Genomic DNA, 20,314 nt, shown 5'->3' on the forward strand with positions numbered 1-20,314 from the left:
AAGTTTTTCATAGGTATTGTTTGTTTTCCTTGATGATGCTGATATTTTAATATAAAACAATATTTATAAGATAGACATGAGAGATTGCTAGATAACTCCATAGAATTTGTTATAGCTCTTCTTTGTGGGTTTATGGAATACAGATAAATATAGATATAGTAGATATTTATTTTTATGCCTCATGTTAATGTCTTTTAATTGTATTACCCATGAAGAACTGTTGGCAGCAGAAGACAACAGAGTAAAATTATTTTAATTCAATGTCACAATCGAGTGCAGAGTGATCAACAATCTTTTTCTCACTTCCTATAAAAAGAATTGTTCAGGAGGAAATGGCTGAAGGCAATCAGTCCACAGTGACTGAGTTCATCCTTGCAGGGTTAACAAACAAACCAGAGCTGCAGCTGCCCCTCTTCCTCCTCTTCCTTGGAATCTACCTGCTCACGGAGCTGGGGAACCTGGGCATGGTCATCTTGATCTCGATTAGCTCCCACCTGCACACCCCCATGTACTTTTTCCTCAGCAGCCTGTCCTTCATTGACCTCTGTTACTCTACTGTTATTATCCCCAAAATGCTGGTGAACTTTGTGACAGAGATGAACATCATCTCCTACCCTGAATGCATGACACAGCTCTACTGCTTCTTAGTCTTCGTTATATCTGAGTGTTACATGTTGTCTGCAATGGCGTATGACCGCTATGTTGCCATCTGTAACCCCTTGAGGTATAATATCACCATGTCTTACCAAGTCTGTTTATGGATGATAGGTGGGGTGTATTGCATAGGTCTCATTGAAGCCACACTTCATACTGTTTGCATGCTGCGAGTACTTTTCTGCAAGGCTAATGTAGTAAACCACTTCTTCTGTGATCTTCTTCCATTGCTGCAACTTGCTTGCTCCAGCACCTTTGTCAATGAGGTAGTACTTCTGTGCCTCAGTTCTTTTAATTTCTGTGTGCCAATGCTGACAATCTTGAGCTCTTACAGCTTTATCATTGCCAGAATCATCCGCATTAAATCCACTGAAAGCAGATTCAAAGCCTTCAGCACCTGCAGCTCCCACTTCACTTCTGTTGCTGTCTTCTTTGGTTCTTTTGGATTCATGTACTTTCAGCCATCATCAGTTAGCTCCGAAGATCAAGGGAAAGTGTCCTCTGTGTTTTACACTACTGTTGTGCCCATGCTGAACCCCTTGATCTACAGCCTGAGGAATAGAGATGTCAAAGTTGCTCTAAATAAGTTACTTCGAAAGAAGACATTTCATATGTAAAATAATATTTTTCTTTAGTAGAAAGTTCTTATATCTACAATTTTGACAAGAAAAATAGCTTGAGACAACAATACATGTTAATTCTTGAAAATTCCATTAACACATGGTTATTTACTACCAAAAAATGTCAAGAAGAACTGGATTTAAAAAATTTAAATACATGAAGGAAGCAGTTCTGGGTTGTCTGAGGGTCTATCAACCTTAAGTCAACTACTACACCTCTGAATATTTTCAAAACACCCCAAAGTCTTCCTATAGCTCATTCTGCTTTGTGTATATAATCTGGCTCTTTTCTGGAGATATTTTACTTTCTTGATTAAGGAAATAAATACATGTGGTAGAAAGTAATCTATTATCTAGTTTTGTGTATTCTACCCTCTCAATTTAGTGTATTATCAACCATATGTGAAAAAGTGATCTCTAAATTAAGTAGCCTTAACAAAAATTAATAAACCCAAATTATTCCTTCTATATCTCCCTCAACATGTAGACCTATTTTATGGAATATAAAACATAGAAATGATACTGCTCCAGCTTCAGGGAAATAACACTGAAATAACTGAACAAGACTGTACACATCTGCACATGTTCAACACTATTGCCATTGTTACTGATCCAGCTTGGGAACTTTGCCATCATCTTTGTTCCTGAAAGTTTCCTGTTTCCTGAAAGTTCTGTACTACTTTTCTCTATTTAAAATAACAACTGCACTTTCCAAGACCACATTATAGAATCTCAGTTTCATAAGTGATAGACTAGTACACTATTGTGCTGTTTTTATATAGAAAATTTAAAACTAGAAAGTAGTTGCCTCTCTAATTACATGTAGAATTCATACCCCTAAACTAACTATTCTTTCTGGGTTCCTGACATGCATGGGAGACACAATAAACTTAATTTTATAAGCTTCATCCAATTAAGCTCAAGACCAGAAACTTCAGTTCTTTGTCAAATAATATCATTCACATCAGATACCCATAGTATCTCTCAGCAAGAATATACCATTCAGCTCTTCTGAAGACTTCAACAGCAGCAGTGTGGTTTTTCTGGTCTATGCCTAGGATAAATTCTCCTAGAATAATGTACTTTTACATTGCTTTAGAAACTTCACATCATGATTCCTGAAAGCTTCAAAGCCTTTAAACAAGATGTATTAAGGAGACAAGCGTGGAGATTTTCAAATAACACATTGGGCCCTTGTTCACTCTATTAATCTGTGTCCAGAAGCACAGCACTCGAGCCTTTATTCTTGTTCCTAGTGTTAACTTTCTCTGTTTGTTTTAAACCTGGTTACCTTGCATCTGTTATTTCAATGGAATCCTGTAGTTGTCACAGAACATTGGTGGCTTTGTCATCAGCTTGCCTTCAAACACATGAAAAGCCTCTTTGCCATGTTGTCTTTACCTCATCCAGTAACACCAAAACTGGAAAAACAATAGGACATTTTTTTGAAAAGCCAAATAAAGGTCCTTGATTTTCTGTAAGCTCTGACTTCTCTTCATCTTATCTTTTCTATTGTTACAGAAAACTATATATACTTTCATTGCAATTCCTTTTTATGTTGCATGATATATTGGTGACTTACCATATAACAGTACAAAATAATATTTATACGCAACAGTTTTGGTAATTGAACAGAACATACTTGAGAGAAAAATTTCTATATAGAAAATGTGAATCCCAAATCCATTTCTCCTAGCACCATATCACTTGTGTGTCAGACCATCATGAAATTAGTCTTTAGAAATTATAAGAATATGCTCACCAGTAGAGAGTAGCATACAACTTTAATTCCAGCACTTGGGCAGAGACAGGCAGATATCTGTGAATCAACGACCAGTGTAATGTACAGAGCAAGTTCCAGGACAAGTGGGCTACACAGAGAAACTCTGTCTCAGAGAGAGAGAGAGAGAGAGAGAGAGAGAAAGGTAAAAGGAAAAGACTATACTAACAGTAGATGAAAATGATCATTTATTTATATTCTACAATGATACCACAGAAGACAGGAAATTACCTTTTCATATTTCAAGTCATACGTTTTTTTCTAGGTATGCTTAATGATACTCTTATTTTGAGTCTAAAACAAAAATGAATCATTAGCTATGTCTGTCTCCTCTTTTGTAACATAGGAAGACTGCTTTCGGGGAAATATTAAAAAGGACTTGCAGGCTTCCCGTGCTACTGCCGCCAGCTTTCTGCACCAGGTGCAGTTCTGCTGCCTCTGCCTCTAGCCTCATCAGCAATTAATCATGATATTCCTACCACTGTTTCACTGTTTCACTATGGCTAGTTCCTTCTCAGCCATAAACCCCTGTGATTGGCAGTCCCATAGTCCAGTAGCCTAGTAAAACAAAAGTCTTGAAGCTTATAATTAACCAGTCAGATTTATGAATCAATAAATTTTCAATTCACAAAATGCTCACACAGTAATTCTGTGCCAGTTGATAATGATACAAGCTGCAAACCTAGATTAGACAAGTTACCCCAATTATTTCATCCCTATATAATAGCATATCCACCTGTGGCTATTCACATTACTTATAAGAAGGATGCTTATTTAAGTGTTGTTGAAAATATACTGGGCAATAAACAGATAGTTGTCATATCTGAAAAAATGCACTATTTTTTCTCAAAATATAAAGAGATGGTTCTAACACTAACCATTCAGAATATAGAAATTAAGTAAAGTAAACACAAAACAAGGCATGCATTAATGCCGTATCTTCTGGATGTGCCCTGATTGGAAAGACTTCCATAAGAGTGGGAAAGCAGCAGGTTATGATGGGCTGGTTTGTGTGGTTTGCATGATGTCAGTATTATTTTGGTGCATTTGTACTTTGTTTTTTTCATTTATTAGTATTATGTGTCTGCTAATTTTCTGTTTGTGTGTGTGTGCATATGCACACACGTGATGTGTGAGTGTGCATCTGAAGGTCAAAGGACAAATCTGTGGAGTTGGCTCTTTCCTTCATCTTTCAAATAAGCTACATGGAGTGAACTCAGTTAACCATACCTGTGCTGTGGTAATTTTTCCTAACTAAACCATCTCACTGACTCATATTTGTAATGTTTATAACACATTTCTAAAGTGTGTCTGATATATTTGAAAACTCATAGCTTTCAACGTACAGTTAAAGCATGTGTATATTCACGAGTAGCACCAATGTCACCATATTCTACCATAGATTCATTTTTTATCACTAAACCCTCATAACCACATGTGGTCAAGTACACCAGGCAGGCATCAAGTTCCTTTCCATCTTGTTCCTGACATTTCCTAGACAAGGTGCCATATAATGTATGACTTGCTCTTATTCCTTTCTCTTGGCTTGCTTCAGGCCATTTGAAGATGTGACATATTTCAGAAATGCAGGCCCCTTTACTACAGAATAATGTTCCAGTTCCTAGACAATGTACATTTTTCCTGTCCATGCATCATTGAATGTACATTTGGATGACTTCAACATTTGAAGAGAAGCACTTCTGCAGTAACCGACCATGCACCAGTTTTCTTACATATGTACATTTTCTGCTGGGGAGGAGAGGTTGTTTACACCACTAGAATTGATAGGCCATATGGTAAATTGATCATTTTTAGTTTTAAGCCCTACCAAACTGTCATTAACTTCTAATGATGATGAGCTTTGTGCAAGACAATGATGCCACTCCTTCCCTGAACCAAATGACTCTGCTCTCTTCCTTCCTAATATTTGTTACAATGTTAACTGGTGGCATGCAACCAGTGGCATATGACCACTATGTTGTCACCAGCAACTGCTTGGTCAATAATGTCATCAGTCTTAACAAATCTGTTTCTGGATGATAAGTGAGATGCATGCTATGGGCTTCACTGAAGATACAATTCAAACACTCTGCATCCTGAGAGTGCTTTTATGCAAGGGTAAAGTGATAAACAACTGCTTCTGTGATCTTCCACTGCTTCCACTTGCCTACTCCAGTACTTTTGTCAATAAGATAGTGCTTCTGTACAACAATGATTCAATATGTTCCAACCCAGGCCACTTTAGCCCCTTACACGTTCAATATCACCTGCATCCTATGTATAAAATCCACCAAGGGCAGAGTCAATGCATTTAGCAGCTACAATTTCCACTTCTTTGCAGTTGTTGTCTTTCTTTTTCTCTGGCTTCATATATTTTCAACCTTCATTAATTTGCTCCAAGAAGAAAAACAAAGCCTCATCTCTGTTTTATGCAACAATTGTGTCCATGCTGAATTCTCTGATTTAGGCGGGAGGAATAAGTACATCAAATTTACTCTAAGGAAGGTGTTCAAGAAACAGAATTTGCATGTGTAAAGAATATTTTACATTAGCAAAGCTGTATCATATCTAGAGTTCTGATAAGAACACAGTCCAGAGGCAGCAATGTATGCTTGACCATGATAGTATTACTAGTATGCGATTATTTTGTTTGGGGGGAAATTATGTAAGGAATAATTAGCTTCATGAGTTCAGATATATGGTGGAAACAATTATAGGATGTTCCCGTGTTCACCCACCAAGAGTTAACTGTACTACATCTAGATAGATTTAAACTCCTTTAAAGCCTTCTCTTTGTATGTGGAACATGAATATTTTCAGATGAGTTTTATTCATCTTACTTAAGAGAATACTTTTGGTTAGTATGATTTGATAGTTTTAATATTTTCTGTATTTAGCCTTTTCAAGTTAAGCCTATTAGCAATTATATCTGAATGTGATCTCTAAAATTACTTTAGTAAAAAACTGAATATATAAAAAAATAATCTCTCTTTCTTTTTTCTTTTTCTTTTTTCTTTTTCTTTTCTTTCTTCTTCTTTTTTTTTTTTTTTTGGCTAAAACACAGATCTATATTGAGGTAATGGAAACATAGGAGCAATATGACTCCTCTCCACAAGGAAGTGACACTGTGTGGGACTCACAATACTCAGTGTGACCACATACATTTCCTACAATCTCACACACTGTGTACTTTCCTACTTTCCCTCCATCCAGTTTTGGAGTTTGTTCTGTGCCACTCTTCCCTGTTTCAGAGAATGAATGCATTATTGAAAAACAAAATTTTTGAATCTCATATTAAAAATCGCCTTGTTAACACAATTCTTTTGAGACAGAGTTTCCCTGTACATCCCTGGCTGGCCTGTAGCATAGTATGTAGAGCATGACAGCTAGGAACTCACAGAGATCATCTGCCTCTGCATCCAAACTTATGGGATTGATGGTGTTCACCACCACATCTATTTTTTGGTTTTGCTTTGGTTGATTTTTTGGTTTCATTTGGTTTATGCTACTGGATTTTTCTGCATTATTTACAAATGTATTTGTGTGGGTTATCCATTCATACTGAAATATTAAACAGTCTTCTCAGTGAATGGAAGCAACACTCATCCATTAAAACTGGCCACTCTAAAAAATTATATGCAATAAAGCGGTTAATTAGAATTTTTCCTTTTTATATTAAGGTCATATTGTAGGACTTGACAATGCCAGAAAAAAAAAATTTGTTTTCTTGTTTCCAGCAGAGAGTCCCACCATCTCTGGTATCCCCCTTTTTTTTTTAAACCCTTCCTTTTTTGCTCACCCTACACCTTTCCTTCCTGTAGGCATGACTTTCCTGCATGACTTTTCTCATCTCTTCCATGAAGAGTTTCTCAGTGTCAGTTATCATTAAATCTTTATTTATCAAGGATTCTTTAAAATTACATACATGTATTTAATATGTCTCAATCATATGGGAAGCTGCCTATTTCTGAAATATCTAAGGTGCTGATTGCGTTCCTGCTTATTCCTACAAGCTTCAAAGTCTTTGCAGCATAGTACTGAGGAGATGAGTAAGAGGCATCTCCGAGTAGCGCCATGCTTTTCCTTTCTCTTGTGATAGGCTTGTGTTCAGCACCTCAGCATTAGTCTCCTTTTTTCTCTTTACTGAGCATTAGCCTGCTTAACCTCTAACTATAACATTAGGTATGTTCGTAATAGTTACAGCGGAGGACTGGCTTTGTTTTTAGCTTGCTTCAAATATATGATGGGAATATGTTATGTTACCTTGATAATGAGATGCAAGAGTTCATTCCCCTATTGAATATGTGTTATGTACATATATGTATTATCAGATACCATTAGGAAACAATAAGTATCAAAATATTAATAATTAAAAGGAGCCAAACATTCTATTATGAAATATAAAACATTGTCATAAGCTTGGATAATAAACCCATGCAGAGTTTGTCTTTTATTTCTCTGATTCAAAATTTCCATCCTTTCAGGGACAATACAGTAGCAAAAATGGGTCACTATCACAGCATGCCAGAAGGCAGAGAGTGATACAATAAGTGACCAGGGATAATTTGTCTCTAAAGGACCTTCCTGCAGTGACCAATTTTCTCCAGCTGTGCGCTACCTTCCAAAGTTTCCAGAACCTCACAAATTAAGCACTGGCTGTGGACAAGTTTTCAGAACATTAGCTGTAGGAGTCTGTGGGAACTAATAAGGGGCCTTAGAGAAGAGAGGGGAAGGGACCCACAGCCCGCCAGAGTTCCACCTATGCTCTGGACTGTCCACGTGGGAGGGCTGCCACACGCTTTCCACTCAGCCCCCCCTGAGGGGCATCCAAGTCTCTGACCCACTCTTGGGGGGGTGGACAAGGGGCAGTCCAACCTGGGAGCCCCAGGGCTACTTTTCTAAAGCCACCAGGGTTATGGGAGAGAGGGATTAGGGAAGAGAGGTTCCCATGCTGGCAAGAGTGCAGAGCAGATCTTGACTGTAGCACAGGAAGGCCTTCTATCAGGATATTAGAAAAGGCTCATTAGGAGAAAGCCTATCCCATCCTCCAAGTGCAGTGGGTCTTGATGAGCAGAGACATTCTATGGTTTTAGAGCTTTATTGTAGTAAGGTGTGGAGAAGGGAGGGGGGAAGGCTAGAGAGAAAGAGAGAGTAAGAGGGAGAGAGTGAGAGGAGAAGACAGAGAGGAGAGAGGAGTGAGAGGAGAGAGCAAGGAGGGGCCTAACAGCCCCTTTTATGGTCTTTACTGTTGCTAGGTAACTGGGGAGGAGTTTAGCCTGAAGGTCAGAAGCTTGACTTCTAGCCATGCTTCTCTTGTGGGGGCTGTGGGGGCGGTAACTTAGGCAGGAGCCAGAGTTCCAGGAGCATGAGGGAACGCCTACCACCATGTAGGTGAATTATCACCATTCTGGGGTTCAAACCTCAGCTTTACTGGAGACCAGCCTGCCTGTACATAGCCCAATGCCCCACAGGAGTCATTTCAGATCAAATCCACTATATATAATAAAAATTGTGCCTGTATTGAATGCTCACTTTATATATGTTAGGAAGAGATATGTATAATACTCAGCAAGGTGAAGCAGAAACAGCAAGCTCTGCAGAAAAATAATGGATATTTTATGAACAGAAAACTGCTTTCAGCCTTATCCTCTCAGCTCAAAACATGCTTAGGGACCGGGCAGCTGCAAAAATCTTGAGATCGATAAATAGAAAAAAGAAAACTATAAATATTTCAACTTGCAAAGCACTGGAGTCTGAATCTTTTGGTAGACATATTGTAGAAATACTTATTTTTACAGTAAGTATTATTTTTAAGTCAATGTCATGATCTCTTGTCATGTGTCCTTTAAACTAATTTTGTAACTCAGGCTGTTCTTCTGTGAAAAATCTTCCTGTTCTGACTGGGCTGATTAGAGGCATGTGTCACCATGGCCAATCACAAATGCCCTTAATTTTTTCACTATTTTCAATAAAACATTGTAATTTCAGAGGGTCATGAGACATCTCAGTGGATAAGAGGTTAATGCACAAACATTAAAATTCAAGTTCATTACCCAAGTCCAAAGGTGAGCATGGCACTAAACATGTAACCCCAGTGCTGGGAGAGGGAGAGACAGAAGATGGCCTAACAGCCTACCCAACATCTTATAAAATGTCAAGCTCCAGATTCATCAAGAGACTCTAACTTGAGGAAAAATGGAGAACAGCCATAGAGATCATTGCATGGTATGGCCTCTGCATGAGCACGCATGGGTATGTACATGTGCCAATATATGTACATCTGTGCATATAACACATGGATTCATAAAAGAAGATGAGAAGAAATGAACATTTTTGACACCTGGAATGGTCTTGTGAGAATTATAGTGTATGTGAGTTTCATATTAATTTACACATGAAATATAAATATGGTGTAAATAAATTATTCAACTAATACTTCAATAATGATTTAAATGATTAAAAAAGTGCTTGGTCATGTGAAGGCTCAGTGCAGCAATGTAGGGGAATGCCAGGGTGGGGAGGCAGGAGTGGGTAGGTGGGGAAAGCATCCTCATAGAAGCGGGGTGGGGGGGAGATAGGATGTGGGTTTCCAGAGGGAAAACTGGGAAAGGGGATAAGATGAAATATAAATAAAATATCCAATAAAAGAAAAGAAAAATAAAGAAAAAAAAGTGCCTAAAGATGTAGAGGCACAGAAAAGACATAACAATGATTTAGGAATTTCTTCTTCCCTTTTCTTCTTTTCCTTCTTCTTTCCTTCCTTCCTTTCTTCCTTTTTTTTTTCTAACTTTCATTCAAGAAAATAAGCAGAATTTTTGACCTTCAACTTTTATCTTAGAATAAGGTTATACTTACAGAGAGATTGACAAGATTAATAGAGAGATTTCCTATGTATTTAATACCCTATCTTTGTCACCTACAACCATCAAAATGCCACACTCAGTAACGCTAATCAGTCATAAGTTGGTGCATCTCCCAACATCAGAGAAGGTTTTTTTGTGTGTTTTGTTTTGTTTTGTTTTTGCAGTAGATTATGATACAAACAGAATCCTACAGTAGTTGGGGTGCAGAAGAGAAATGATCAAAGAGTGCTAAGCCCTAAGTACAACCATAGTAAAAAGCCCCTTGGGATGTTCAGGCATCACACTGGAAAAACAAACAAATAAGCACATAAACAAACAATCAAAAAACTAGTAAGAATGAGAAAGTCAGGTGTAGTGACTGACTACAAGAAAACACCCTTTGAAGGACATTTGTAGATGTGAAATCATAGAGGTTGTAGCAGCATGTCTAAGACCTTTACAAGCTCAAGTCATGCAAAGTCCCAGCACTGCTGGAGTGTACAAATTGTAGAAATTGGTAGCTGATGAGAGAAGGGTTGTTTTTTATTAGAGTCAACCATAATCTGGTGGATATCCACCCCAAAAAAGTGAATATATGAGTAATACAGACTGCACTCAATGTATTTTTAAAAAAAGAATGAAACATCAGGATAGAGTGGACATGGAATGGGGAGGTGAGTTTGAGAGAAGATGGTAAAGGTGAACTAATATCATAAAAAATACAATATACAAAATCATCAAAGAGTAAACAAAATATCTTTAAATACTCAAACATCCAACTATTTAATTTAATGTTTGTTTATTTATTCATGCCTTCTGTTTTATTTAGTCTTTCTTATTTTGTCTCACTGTCATTTTTGCTATTGAGAATTCCATTCTAGTTGTCTAATGGCAGTTTCCATGGCATCTTGAGCTCCTGTTTACTGTCTGAATTGTCCTTTTTGTCATAAGTTTAGTAGTTTTGAGAATACTAGTTAGATATTGTTCAGAATGTTGATTGTACTGAATGAGTTGGTGGGTTTTAGGTCACTCTGTTTTGTCACTGTGGTTTTCCTCACTCCATATCAAGAACCAGTGTTCGGGGCCCTGTGAGGGGTGCATGATTGTGCTCCATTTGTTTTAGAACAGAGTGCTTGCATAAATTATCGGAAGTTTTTCTGTATTGAGGATTTGCCCTTATCCCTTAATCACTTATTTTTTTGTCATTTGCATGTCTCCATGAATGCATGGATACCAGTTTTATTCTGATTAATTTTCCACTACCAGTGACTTCATATTGTCCTTGAAGTTATTGAAGTTTATATATTTGAAACCATTTTTTCCTACTGTATTTAGGTCTGTTTGATACCTCATATTATATTATTCCAGTTTTTTTTGTTTTCTTATTTTTGGGTGTTTTTTTTTCTTCCTGGCATTAGAAGTTATCCAAAACATCTTATTTTGTTTTATTGAATTTAATTCTACAGTTGATACCCATTCTCACACTTACATCAGCATTTTCATCTCTAGCCCTTCCAGTGAAGTTATATTTTGAAATGTCACAAAATAATAAGAAAATATAATGTTACAATTTTTAAAATGTTTTCTTAAGGTTTTATTTTCCTTCAACTTATGTATCTATGTCTCTGGGAGTATGGGTTCTCATGGAGGCCAGAAAAGGGCCTCATGTTTTTCTGGAGCTACAGTGACAGGCATTTGTGAACACATGGGTGCTGTGGAGTGAACTCTCCAAGAGCAGTCACGTTTTCTAAATTGCCCAGACATTGCTCCAGTCCCTAGTTAGCAACATTTAACAGCAATTACAAATTATTTTCTATTACTCCAACCCTTAAAAACTGAAAAAGACTAAACTCATCTTCTCCAATATTTCAGAAACTGTTTTTTAAATTGTGAAGACCTCCTACAACTGTATCTTTAAGCCTTGGGTTCTAGACTTTAACTTAATTGTAGACATAGTTTTGAGGGGGAAAAACTGCACTTGTGGGAATTAATGAGTTGTATAAAAAGGATAATAAATGAAACTTTAATTGTTCTTGTCTCACAACAACCATCCCTTGTGGAAAGAAACCTTGAGAGAATTTTTTTTTACATATAATGTTAATGAAAGCTCAGTATGAAATGCTATGTGACAATAATATGATTCAGGTAAGTTGGAGGGCAATCGGGTCATTGCAATTGTTTGTGCATGTGCACTACTCAGAAGGAGAGATTTGCCTACTGATCCCTGACGTACAGGAAAGCTGTAGTTTTACTGTGGTTTATCAGCATCAACAAATGAAGAGAGATCTTGCAGAAAAAGTATTGAGCCTGCAGCTTGCATCTCACAGTGAAACAGGTTTTCAGGGAAAGAAAATGTGAGCCTGTGAACTTCATTTCTCCTTGCTCCACTCCAAACTCAGAACTTTAGAGTCCCATCTTGAACTCTAAAGCACAGGTATTGTCAGAATTTCTCCACATTGGCAGACAATGATCATTCATATCTCCCAATAGCACATCAAATTGCAGGAATGATGACCATGTTCATACTTCTACCTATACTTATTCCAATCTTAAGCCTAATAAGTTTTGATATAGGCAAAAATATGCTTAAAGTCACATACAATAAGTGTAAAATTGATCTGTTGCTGGTCATACCAATACTAGGGGAACAGTAAGTTTTACTGGATAATTTCAATTTATACAACACTTATTAAACACATATACAAATCAATATGGTTCATCTGGTGGTATTTAAGTTCTGTGTCTATCATTTTCACTGTTAGAGCCCCTGTTTCTTTTAATAACCTTTTTGAAATGATTAATTAACTTTGTTATTTTTATGAATCCAAAATTTAATACCAAAACTTGTGATAGTAATACTTGCTATCACTGAAAACTGTGCATATTTATGTTATTTCTTTTAGTTCTTCTAGACTTGATTTTCATTTAAAAAGCATCCGTTGTTCACATTCTGAGCCAGGCATACAGCAACCATGCTCTTGTGGACTTCCCATCATGGTGTACAATTCTCTGCCTCCCCTTTGCATTCAGTATTAGAGATTTTGAGGAGCAGAGACCTTGTCACCTATGTATTTCTGTCTTTAATTCTCATGACAGCATTTCTGCTTATCTCCATTAAATTGTCTTACTATTAATTCACATTCACCTCCATGTAATATCTTCCTGAAACATTAGCAAAAATTGTCTTAGTCTATAAATTTCATAATAATTTTGTGAATGATACCAGCTAAGCTGTTGATAAAGTGTGTTTTCAAAATTGTTGAAATACTAAATTTCTACAGAATAATAATTCATATTTTATCACCCTAAAAGGCAATTTTAGATGTTTCCTGGGTTCACATAACAAGGCAATGTTGTATTTTATTTTAGAGACAAGCATAACTATGTAATGTGCAGAAGATGACTAATGACATATAAAATAATTAACATAATGCAAAACTACATAAACCTTTGATTGTATTAACCTAGCAAGATCACCAGAAAACAACCCCCCTGAAAATGCCTGAGCAAGAGTATATTTGTGTTGAGTCACCATGCCAGTCTCAGGGAAATAACCAAATGTTTATTTCCAGAAGGAAATCTATCTGAAATTACATGGAAATGCGAAGGATATGCCAAGTGAAATAATGATGTAAAAAAACAAGAAGAAATGTTCAGCTACTCACATACATAGGGTAAGTATAAAAGTCAAATCCAAGGAAAAGAACATAAAAGTCTTTCCTAGAGTATGAGAAGTGGACTAGACAGGGAGGAATTTTCCAATCAAGTAAAATTCTTACTAATGTTGCAAGAATAAAGTATGATACATTGTATAGTATATTGCTTGTGGTTTATGGTAAAGTATTAGACTTAGACTTAAGTTACATTTCTGCTTAATAAGCATTCTGAACACCTTTAAAGAGCACTAGCAAAAAATGACCTAAAACCTTTAGTAGAGGATGCATGTAATGATGACCTAGAATGTGGTGACAATGTTAGGAGACTTTGATATACATGAACTGATCCAACAATGTATATGAAATAGGGTTCATTGTGTGTCATTTCTACTCAATAGCACTCTTAAGATCCATCCAAATAAAGCTTCATCTCATTAAACCATTTAGGTGTCTTGATGATGACTCATTCATAACACAGGGGGAAACTGATTAACTAATGCAGAAGTTCTTGCACTTCTCTGCTAAGTTCAAAGACATGCAACTAGGCAGATGGCATTAACAGAGCTGAATACAAAGCTTCAGGACTAAGAGACTTTTGTCTGAAACAGATTCAGTTTAGCTTAGCTACCTGTCATGGGTCAGGAGTCCTGACTACTCTCAAAGCCACAAAGACTTTGCAAGACATAATGCAGATAACGGGATGAAGACTAGTGCTTCCTGGGACAGCTGGTGAGAAGCAAAGAGAGCAGAAAAACCATTCACCTTGCCAGTTAAACACTTAGAATTGTATGATTTGTGTCTGTGTCTGTTATTCGCTGATTTAACACAGTCCTACATTCTAAAATAGCCAATATATAATGATCAGAAATTCATCTGTCTCTAGTTCCTGAATGCTTGGAAGTTCAATGTCAGAGGGTAAATAGTACTTTGTGGGACAATGAAGGACAAAGGGTACAAAGAGTACAAAGACTAGAGCACTAGAGTGTGCACATGAAACCAAGCTCATTCCTATGCTACATATCTGCACATGTGACAACAAACTTACTTTCCTCTCCTTAAACAGGTGATCTTATAAAGTGGTCTCCTTTTTAATGTTCTCCCTTCTCCTCACTATTACACTGGAGACAAAATTCCTAGCATAACCTTGGGGGACACATTCAACTCATACTTATGTATGTATATGTAAGCACTCTGTAAAACACATGATATAAAATTAGTAAAGGATTTGACAATGATGACTTGAACACATCAGTTACATTAGACCATTAGACTTTTTATGAATCAATAACAGTAACCTCTAGACATCCTTCAAGCTAGAATTGGAGATGGTGATCCTTGACAGGAGATGGCCAACTGTGCAGTTAGAAGAGTGTAGATATGAGGCAAGTTATTGAGGACATCATTTGATTTTCTTATAATTATAGCTATATGTTTTGCAGATCCCACTGAAAAGTTCATTGTTTCATGTTCTGTTTTGTCCTGATGTTCATTTTGCTCCTTTCATAAGAAATACGGAAGAAACAGTTTAAATTATGTGTCTTGTGTCTTTAACTCATTATCATTTAGTGGTTACAAGGGCATGGGGTTGAGAGTATTATGCAGTGGGTGAATACACTTGCTACACAAGCCTGGAGACCTTAGTAAGGATCCCCATAACCCAGTAGAAAAATCAGCAATAGTAATAATTGTAATCCTAGCACCTTGCTGAAAAATAGGAGACAGGTAGAAGAAACTACAGGGGTTAAAGAAACTCATTATCCTTGGATTGTTTAGGCAAAGAGACCTTGTCTCAAGAATGTGGAAAGGCAAGGACCCATACCCAAAAGTTGTACTCTGATCTCTACATCATATCATGGCCCATACATCTCTACACACACACACACACACACACCTTACTAGCATACATATACACACACACAAAGAAAAACAAAAGCTTATGTTTTCTTGTTTACATATTAGAGAGAACAAATCACTTAGTGATTGTACTAGCATATGAGTCATCAAAACACTTTTTAGATACTTATTGGAGAGAAAAGCACAGATAAAATGCTAATGTGTGTATTTGGCATGAAGCAAAGTCTTGATTGGAATAGTTTCCAGGAGGATAACAAAGCAGCAGGTTGTGTTGGAAGGCATATGCCAGTGTCAATTATACACACACACACACACACACACACACACACACACACACACACACATATATATATATATATATATATATATATATATATATATATTATTTTTCCATTATATAGTTCAATGTGCTTAGCATATCCTTGGATTATATTCATATAGACAATATCATGTTCCATGGTAGAACATTTCATTGATATCTTCCTAACTAAAGCCTCATTACCACAGTCATGTCAGTCTCTGCTTTCCCCAGAACTTGGCAGAAAGTTCTCTCTGTGTATGAATTGGCCTATTTTTGACACTTACTGTAAAATGGGTCCTATAATATATTACCTTTGTCTGCTTCATTTCATTTAGTATGCTTCAGACTCTCATGTCTTCAGGCATCTTTATTGAGTGTCCCTTTTTATGGTCAAAGTATACTGCATTTGTCCATCCATTATTGAATAGATTTGCCTGATGATTATTGGCCATGTGTGTATCCTCAATGGATGAATGGCTACTCACACCTTTTGATCATTATAAATAGAGTCTTTGTCCTTTTAATTGTTGTATTGTATGTGTTCTTTATGTACACTACTTAAACTTTCTTCTTCAAATATATTCCTTGAAAGTTTTTCTCATTCTGTCTTTCATCTTTTCAAGATATTCCTTGTGTTTTATAAAGCACATATGGTTGTTTTTTTTTTAAAGAACTCAGTTTACTAATTTGTATGATTGTCTCTGCTTTGGGCTTCTTACAAAAAAAATCTACAATAATTCTGAACGTGCAAAGATTTATAGTCTGTTGGTTTATCATTTTCATCATCATCAATATTATTGTTATTTCTTTGGCTCTTATGTTTATTTCCAGTACCCATTTTAAATTAATTTTACTGATTTAAAGGATCTATGTAATGAATTCAGTACCATATGTTGAAAAATTACTATCAATACTGGAATGTTATAAAATCTTTATAGGGAATTAATTCTTCACAGATGTTTTTAGAATGTCTATATCATTTCATTGATTTGTGTATGTATGCTTAAATCAATATGACACCATATTGGTGTTGTAATGCTTAAAACAATGTTCAAGTTGGGAAAGGTACAATACCCAAGTTACTCCTGTCTTTCTAATTTTCTCTGATTTTTCTGAACCAACACATGTTCTCTATGCATTGTATGCATGTGCATCAATATTTACACAAGCAGAGTTGTGAGTTCACAGAAATTACACTGAATTTGTATGACATTTTAGGTTTTTTGTTCATTTTTAGAATGCTGAAGCTTTGAATTCTATTTACATAGCTCTAACTCCTTTCAACTACTGTGGCTTATGTTTTTTTTTTTTTGTTTTTTTTTTTGTTTTTTTGTTTTTTTTTTAAGATTTATTTATTTATTTATTTATTTATTTATTTATTTATTTATTTATTATATGTAAGTACACTGTAGCTGTCTTCAGACACTCCAGAAGAGGGAGTCAGATCTCCTTACGGATGGTTGTGAGCCACCATGTGGTTGCTGGGATTTGAACTCAGGACCTTTGGAAGAGCAGTCAGTGTTCTTACCTGCTGAGCCATCTCACCAGCCCTAGATGAAAAGTTTCTTTTTTTTTTTAAGATTTATTTATTTATTATATGTAAGTACACTGTAGCTGTCTTCAGACACACCAGAAGAGGGAGTCAGATCTTGTTACAGATGGTTGTGAGCCACCATGTGGTTGCTGGGATTTGAACTAAGGACCTTTGGAAGAGCAGTCGGGTGCTCTTACCTGCTGAGCCATCTCACCAGCCGGCTTATGTTTTTACTCACAAGGATTTTACAAAATTACATATTTGAAATACATTGTATGATTCTTGAGTTTTCTCTTGATCTCTTTTGAACATCCTTACTAACTTTATGCACTACTTCAATAGATATACATTTGGGTATTTATACTGTTCAGAATTTTCTATATAGAGCAACATTACTTATAAGAAGATACTCCATGTTTGCTTTATACATAAAAATGTCTTATATTATTTTCTCAATTAATTACCAAAATAAAAGCTCTGATTCAATACTGAATAAAAGTGCAAGGGGTTTTTATTTCATTTGTAAATTAAATTTCCATAGGAATCTTCCAGTAGTATTGGTTGAGGTCTCTTATGACTGATATACATATTTTAATCTGAAATATTTATAAATAGAGGAAGTGAGAGTATTGTAAGTAAGGTACATAGAGTTCTAAAAACTTGAAAACAAAGTAATAATACCTAGCCTTCAAGTGTTTGAGACCAAGCATGAACAAACTCCTCTGCAATAGAACACAAATGGAGGCAGATGGCTTAGATATACCTGTTATTCACATATTACTTAATTTAGGAATTCCTTTTTTTGTCATCTAACATGCACAAGTTATTGTCAGAGAAATGGTAGTGTCTGTCCCCAAATACTTAAATTCTGTATTATACTTCAGTATATGGAAGCACAATAAATATATAACTTTTTTTTTTTTTTTTACTTCTTAAATAGAACTCTTAGGAAGAAATGGCATACAGCAATCAGTCCAGAGTGACTGAGTTCATCATCGCTGGGTTAACAAACAAACCAGAGCTGCAGCTGCCCCTCTTCCTCCTCTTCCTTGGAATCTACCTGTTCACAGTGTTGGGGAACCTGGGCATGATCATCCTGATCCTGCTCAGCTCGCACCTGCACACCCCCATGTACTTCTTTCTCAGCAGTCTATCTTTTATTGACCTCTGTTACTCCACAATAATCACCCCTAAAATGCTTGTGAACTTTGTGACAACAAAAAATGTCATCTCCTATCAGGAATGTATGACTCAGCTCTATTTCTTCATTGCTTTTGTTATATCTGAGTGTCATATGTTAGCTGCAATGGCATATGACCGCTATGTTGCCATTTGTAACCCCTTGCTTTATAATGTCACCATGTCTTACCAAGTCTGTTCCTGGATGGTAGGTGGGGTATATGGCATGGGCTTCATTGGTGCAGCAATTCATACTTTCTGCATGCTAAGAGTGGTTTTCTGTAAGGATAATATAATAAACCATTACTTCTGTGATCTTTTCCCATTGATGGAGCTTGCCTGCTCCAGTACTTATGTCAATGAGGTAGTACTCCTGTCTCTCAGTGCTTTCAATATCTTTATTCCAACATTGACTATCCTGGGTTCTTACATCTTCATCATTATTAGTATCCTCCGTATCAAATCCACAGAAGGCAGATTCAAAGCCTTCAGCACATGTAGCTCCCACTTCTCTGCCGTTTCTGTCTTCTTTGGTTCCCTGGCATTCATGTATCTGCAGCCCTTCTCTGTCAGCTCCAAAGACAAAGGCAAAGTGTCCTCTGTGTTTTACACTACTATTGTGCCCATGCTGAACCCCATGATCTATAGCCTGAGAAATAGGGATGTTAAACTTGCTCTAAATAAGTTATTTCAAAAAAAGAAGTTTCATGTATAAAGAAATATTTATCATAGCAAAAATATACCATATCTATGAGTTTTGTTTTGGAACGTGTACAGAGACAAAAATGTATGTCTGGTCATGAGATTATTGTTAGTATGTGATCATTTTGGTGAGGGAAAATGGTTGTCAGTGAGGAATGGGTTTACACAAGAAAAAAGAAACAATTCTTGAATGTCTCAGAGTTCACCCAAAGAAGGCAACCTGGAAAACCTATAAATATATATTTAAATCCATCAAAGCATTATATGGTTATTGTGCTTTATAGGCATAGGACATAGCTCTTTTAGCTATTTGGGGAATAAGTAAGTATGATCATATCTTTTAATATTCTCAGTATCTTGATTATATGGCATTTTTCAAAGAAGTGTACTGCCCAACCTTTGAAAGTTTGATCTCTGAAATAAATAATTTTCACAAAAATACAAAAGTGCTATACAAGTTTTATTAAATGTGAAGATCTGTATTAGAGAGCATTGGTAAATAAAAGGTATAAGTGCTTTTTCTTATTGAGAATTAAATATCATGATAGTGTGACATACTCAAATTACAAACATGACTAAGTCAGCATATATTTGTGCAGATATCTCAATCCAAGTTTGGTGCTATGACAAACACATGACCAACAATACAAACTCAGTGGAATTTTTGAAGATCTTCTTGTCTCGTTTTGATTTCTTTGGGCTTTTTTTTTAACCTTTCTGTTATTTTCTTGCATATTTTTCCTGTTTTCATGTGATTTGTTTGTGTGTGTGTATGTGTGTGCACGCGCACGTATGTGTGTGTGTGTGTTTGCATGGACATGTTTCTCCTTCTGTACATTCTCTGTGTCCTTCTTTCTTCATTTCTTTTGTTCTGGGTGTTAGTGTTGTTGTTTGTTGTTGTTGTTATATTTTTATTTTCCTGTTTGATTTCTAAAGACAGAGCCTGTTTGTTTTCTAAAGACAGAGAGATAAGAAGTGTGGAACTGGAGGGTGGGGAGGTGGGGAGGATTTGGTAGAGGAGATGAGGAAGAGCAAACACTGATCAGAATCTATGGTTTGAAAAAACACTTTCCAGTAGAAAACTCTGTTTTTCTGATAATTTTATACTATTTTCCCCATGATAAGGAGATATTATTTTTTGACTCACATAAAATATCATATTCATAAGGAACATTTTTACAAATGTAAAATA

The 20,314-nt window shown here is 36.1% G+C and overlaps 2 protein-coding genes across 2 annotated transcripts; both read left to right on the forward strand.

Moving 5' to 3' along the window:
- Positions 1–326: 326 nt before the first annotated feature.
- LOC110301956 (olfactory receptor 8G50-like) lies at positions 327–1,271 on the forward strand. The gene has a single exon (XM_021172678.1). The coding sequence runs from the start codon at positions 333–335 to the stop codon at positions 1,269–1,271; it is 939 nt and encodes a 312-aa protein (XP_021028337.1). The 5' UTR covers positions 327–332.
- A 16,925-nt stretch (positions 1,272–18,196) lies between these two features.
- On the forward strand, positions 18,197–19,135 carry LOC110301890 (olfactory receptor 8G50). Its single transcript, XM_021172593.1, has one exon. The coding sequence runs from the start codon at positions 18,197–18,199 to the stop codon at positions 19,133–19,135; it is 939 nt and encodes a 312-aa protein (XP_021028252.1).
- Positions 19,136–20,314: the final 1,179 nt, after the last annotated feature.

The sequence above is a fragment of the Mus caroli genome, unplaced genomic scaffold (genome assembly GCF_978045245.1).
Source record: "Mus caroli unplaced genomic scaffold, Mus_caroli_1 scaffold_11, whole genome shotgun sequence".
Taxonomy (NCBI): domain Eukaryota; kingdom Metazoa; phylum Chordata; class Mammalia; order Rodentia; family Muridae; genus Mus; species Mus caroli.

Bases quoted from the DNA above. Each gene is read 5' to 3' on its own strand.
- LOC110301890 (XM_021172593.1), top strand. From the start codon at position 18,197: ATGGCATACAGCAATCAGTCCAGAGTGACTGAGTTCATCATCGCTGGG.
- LOC110301956 (XM_021172678.1), top strand. From the start codon at position 333: ATGGCTGAAGGCAATCAGTCCACAGTGACTGAGTTCATCCTTGCAGGG.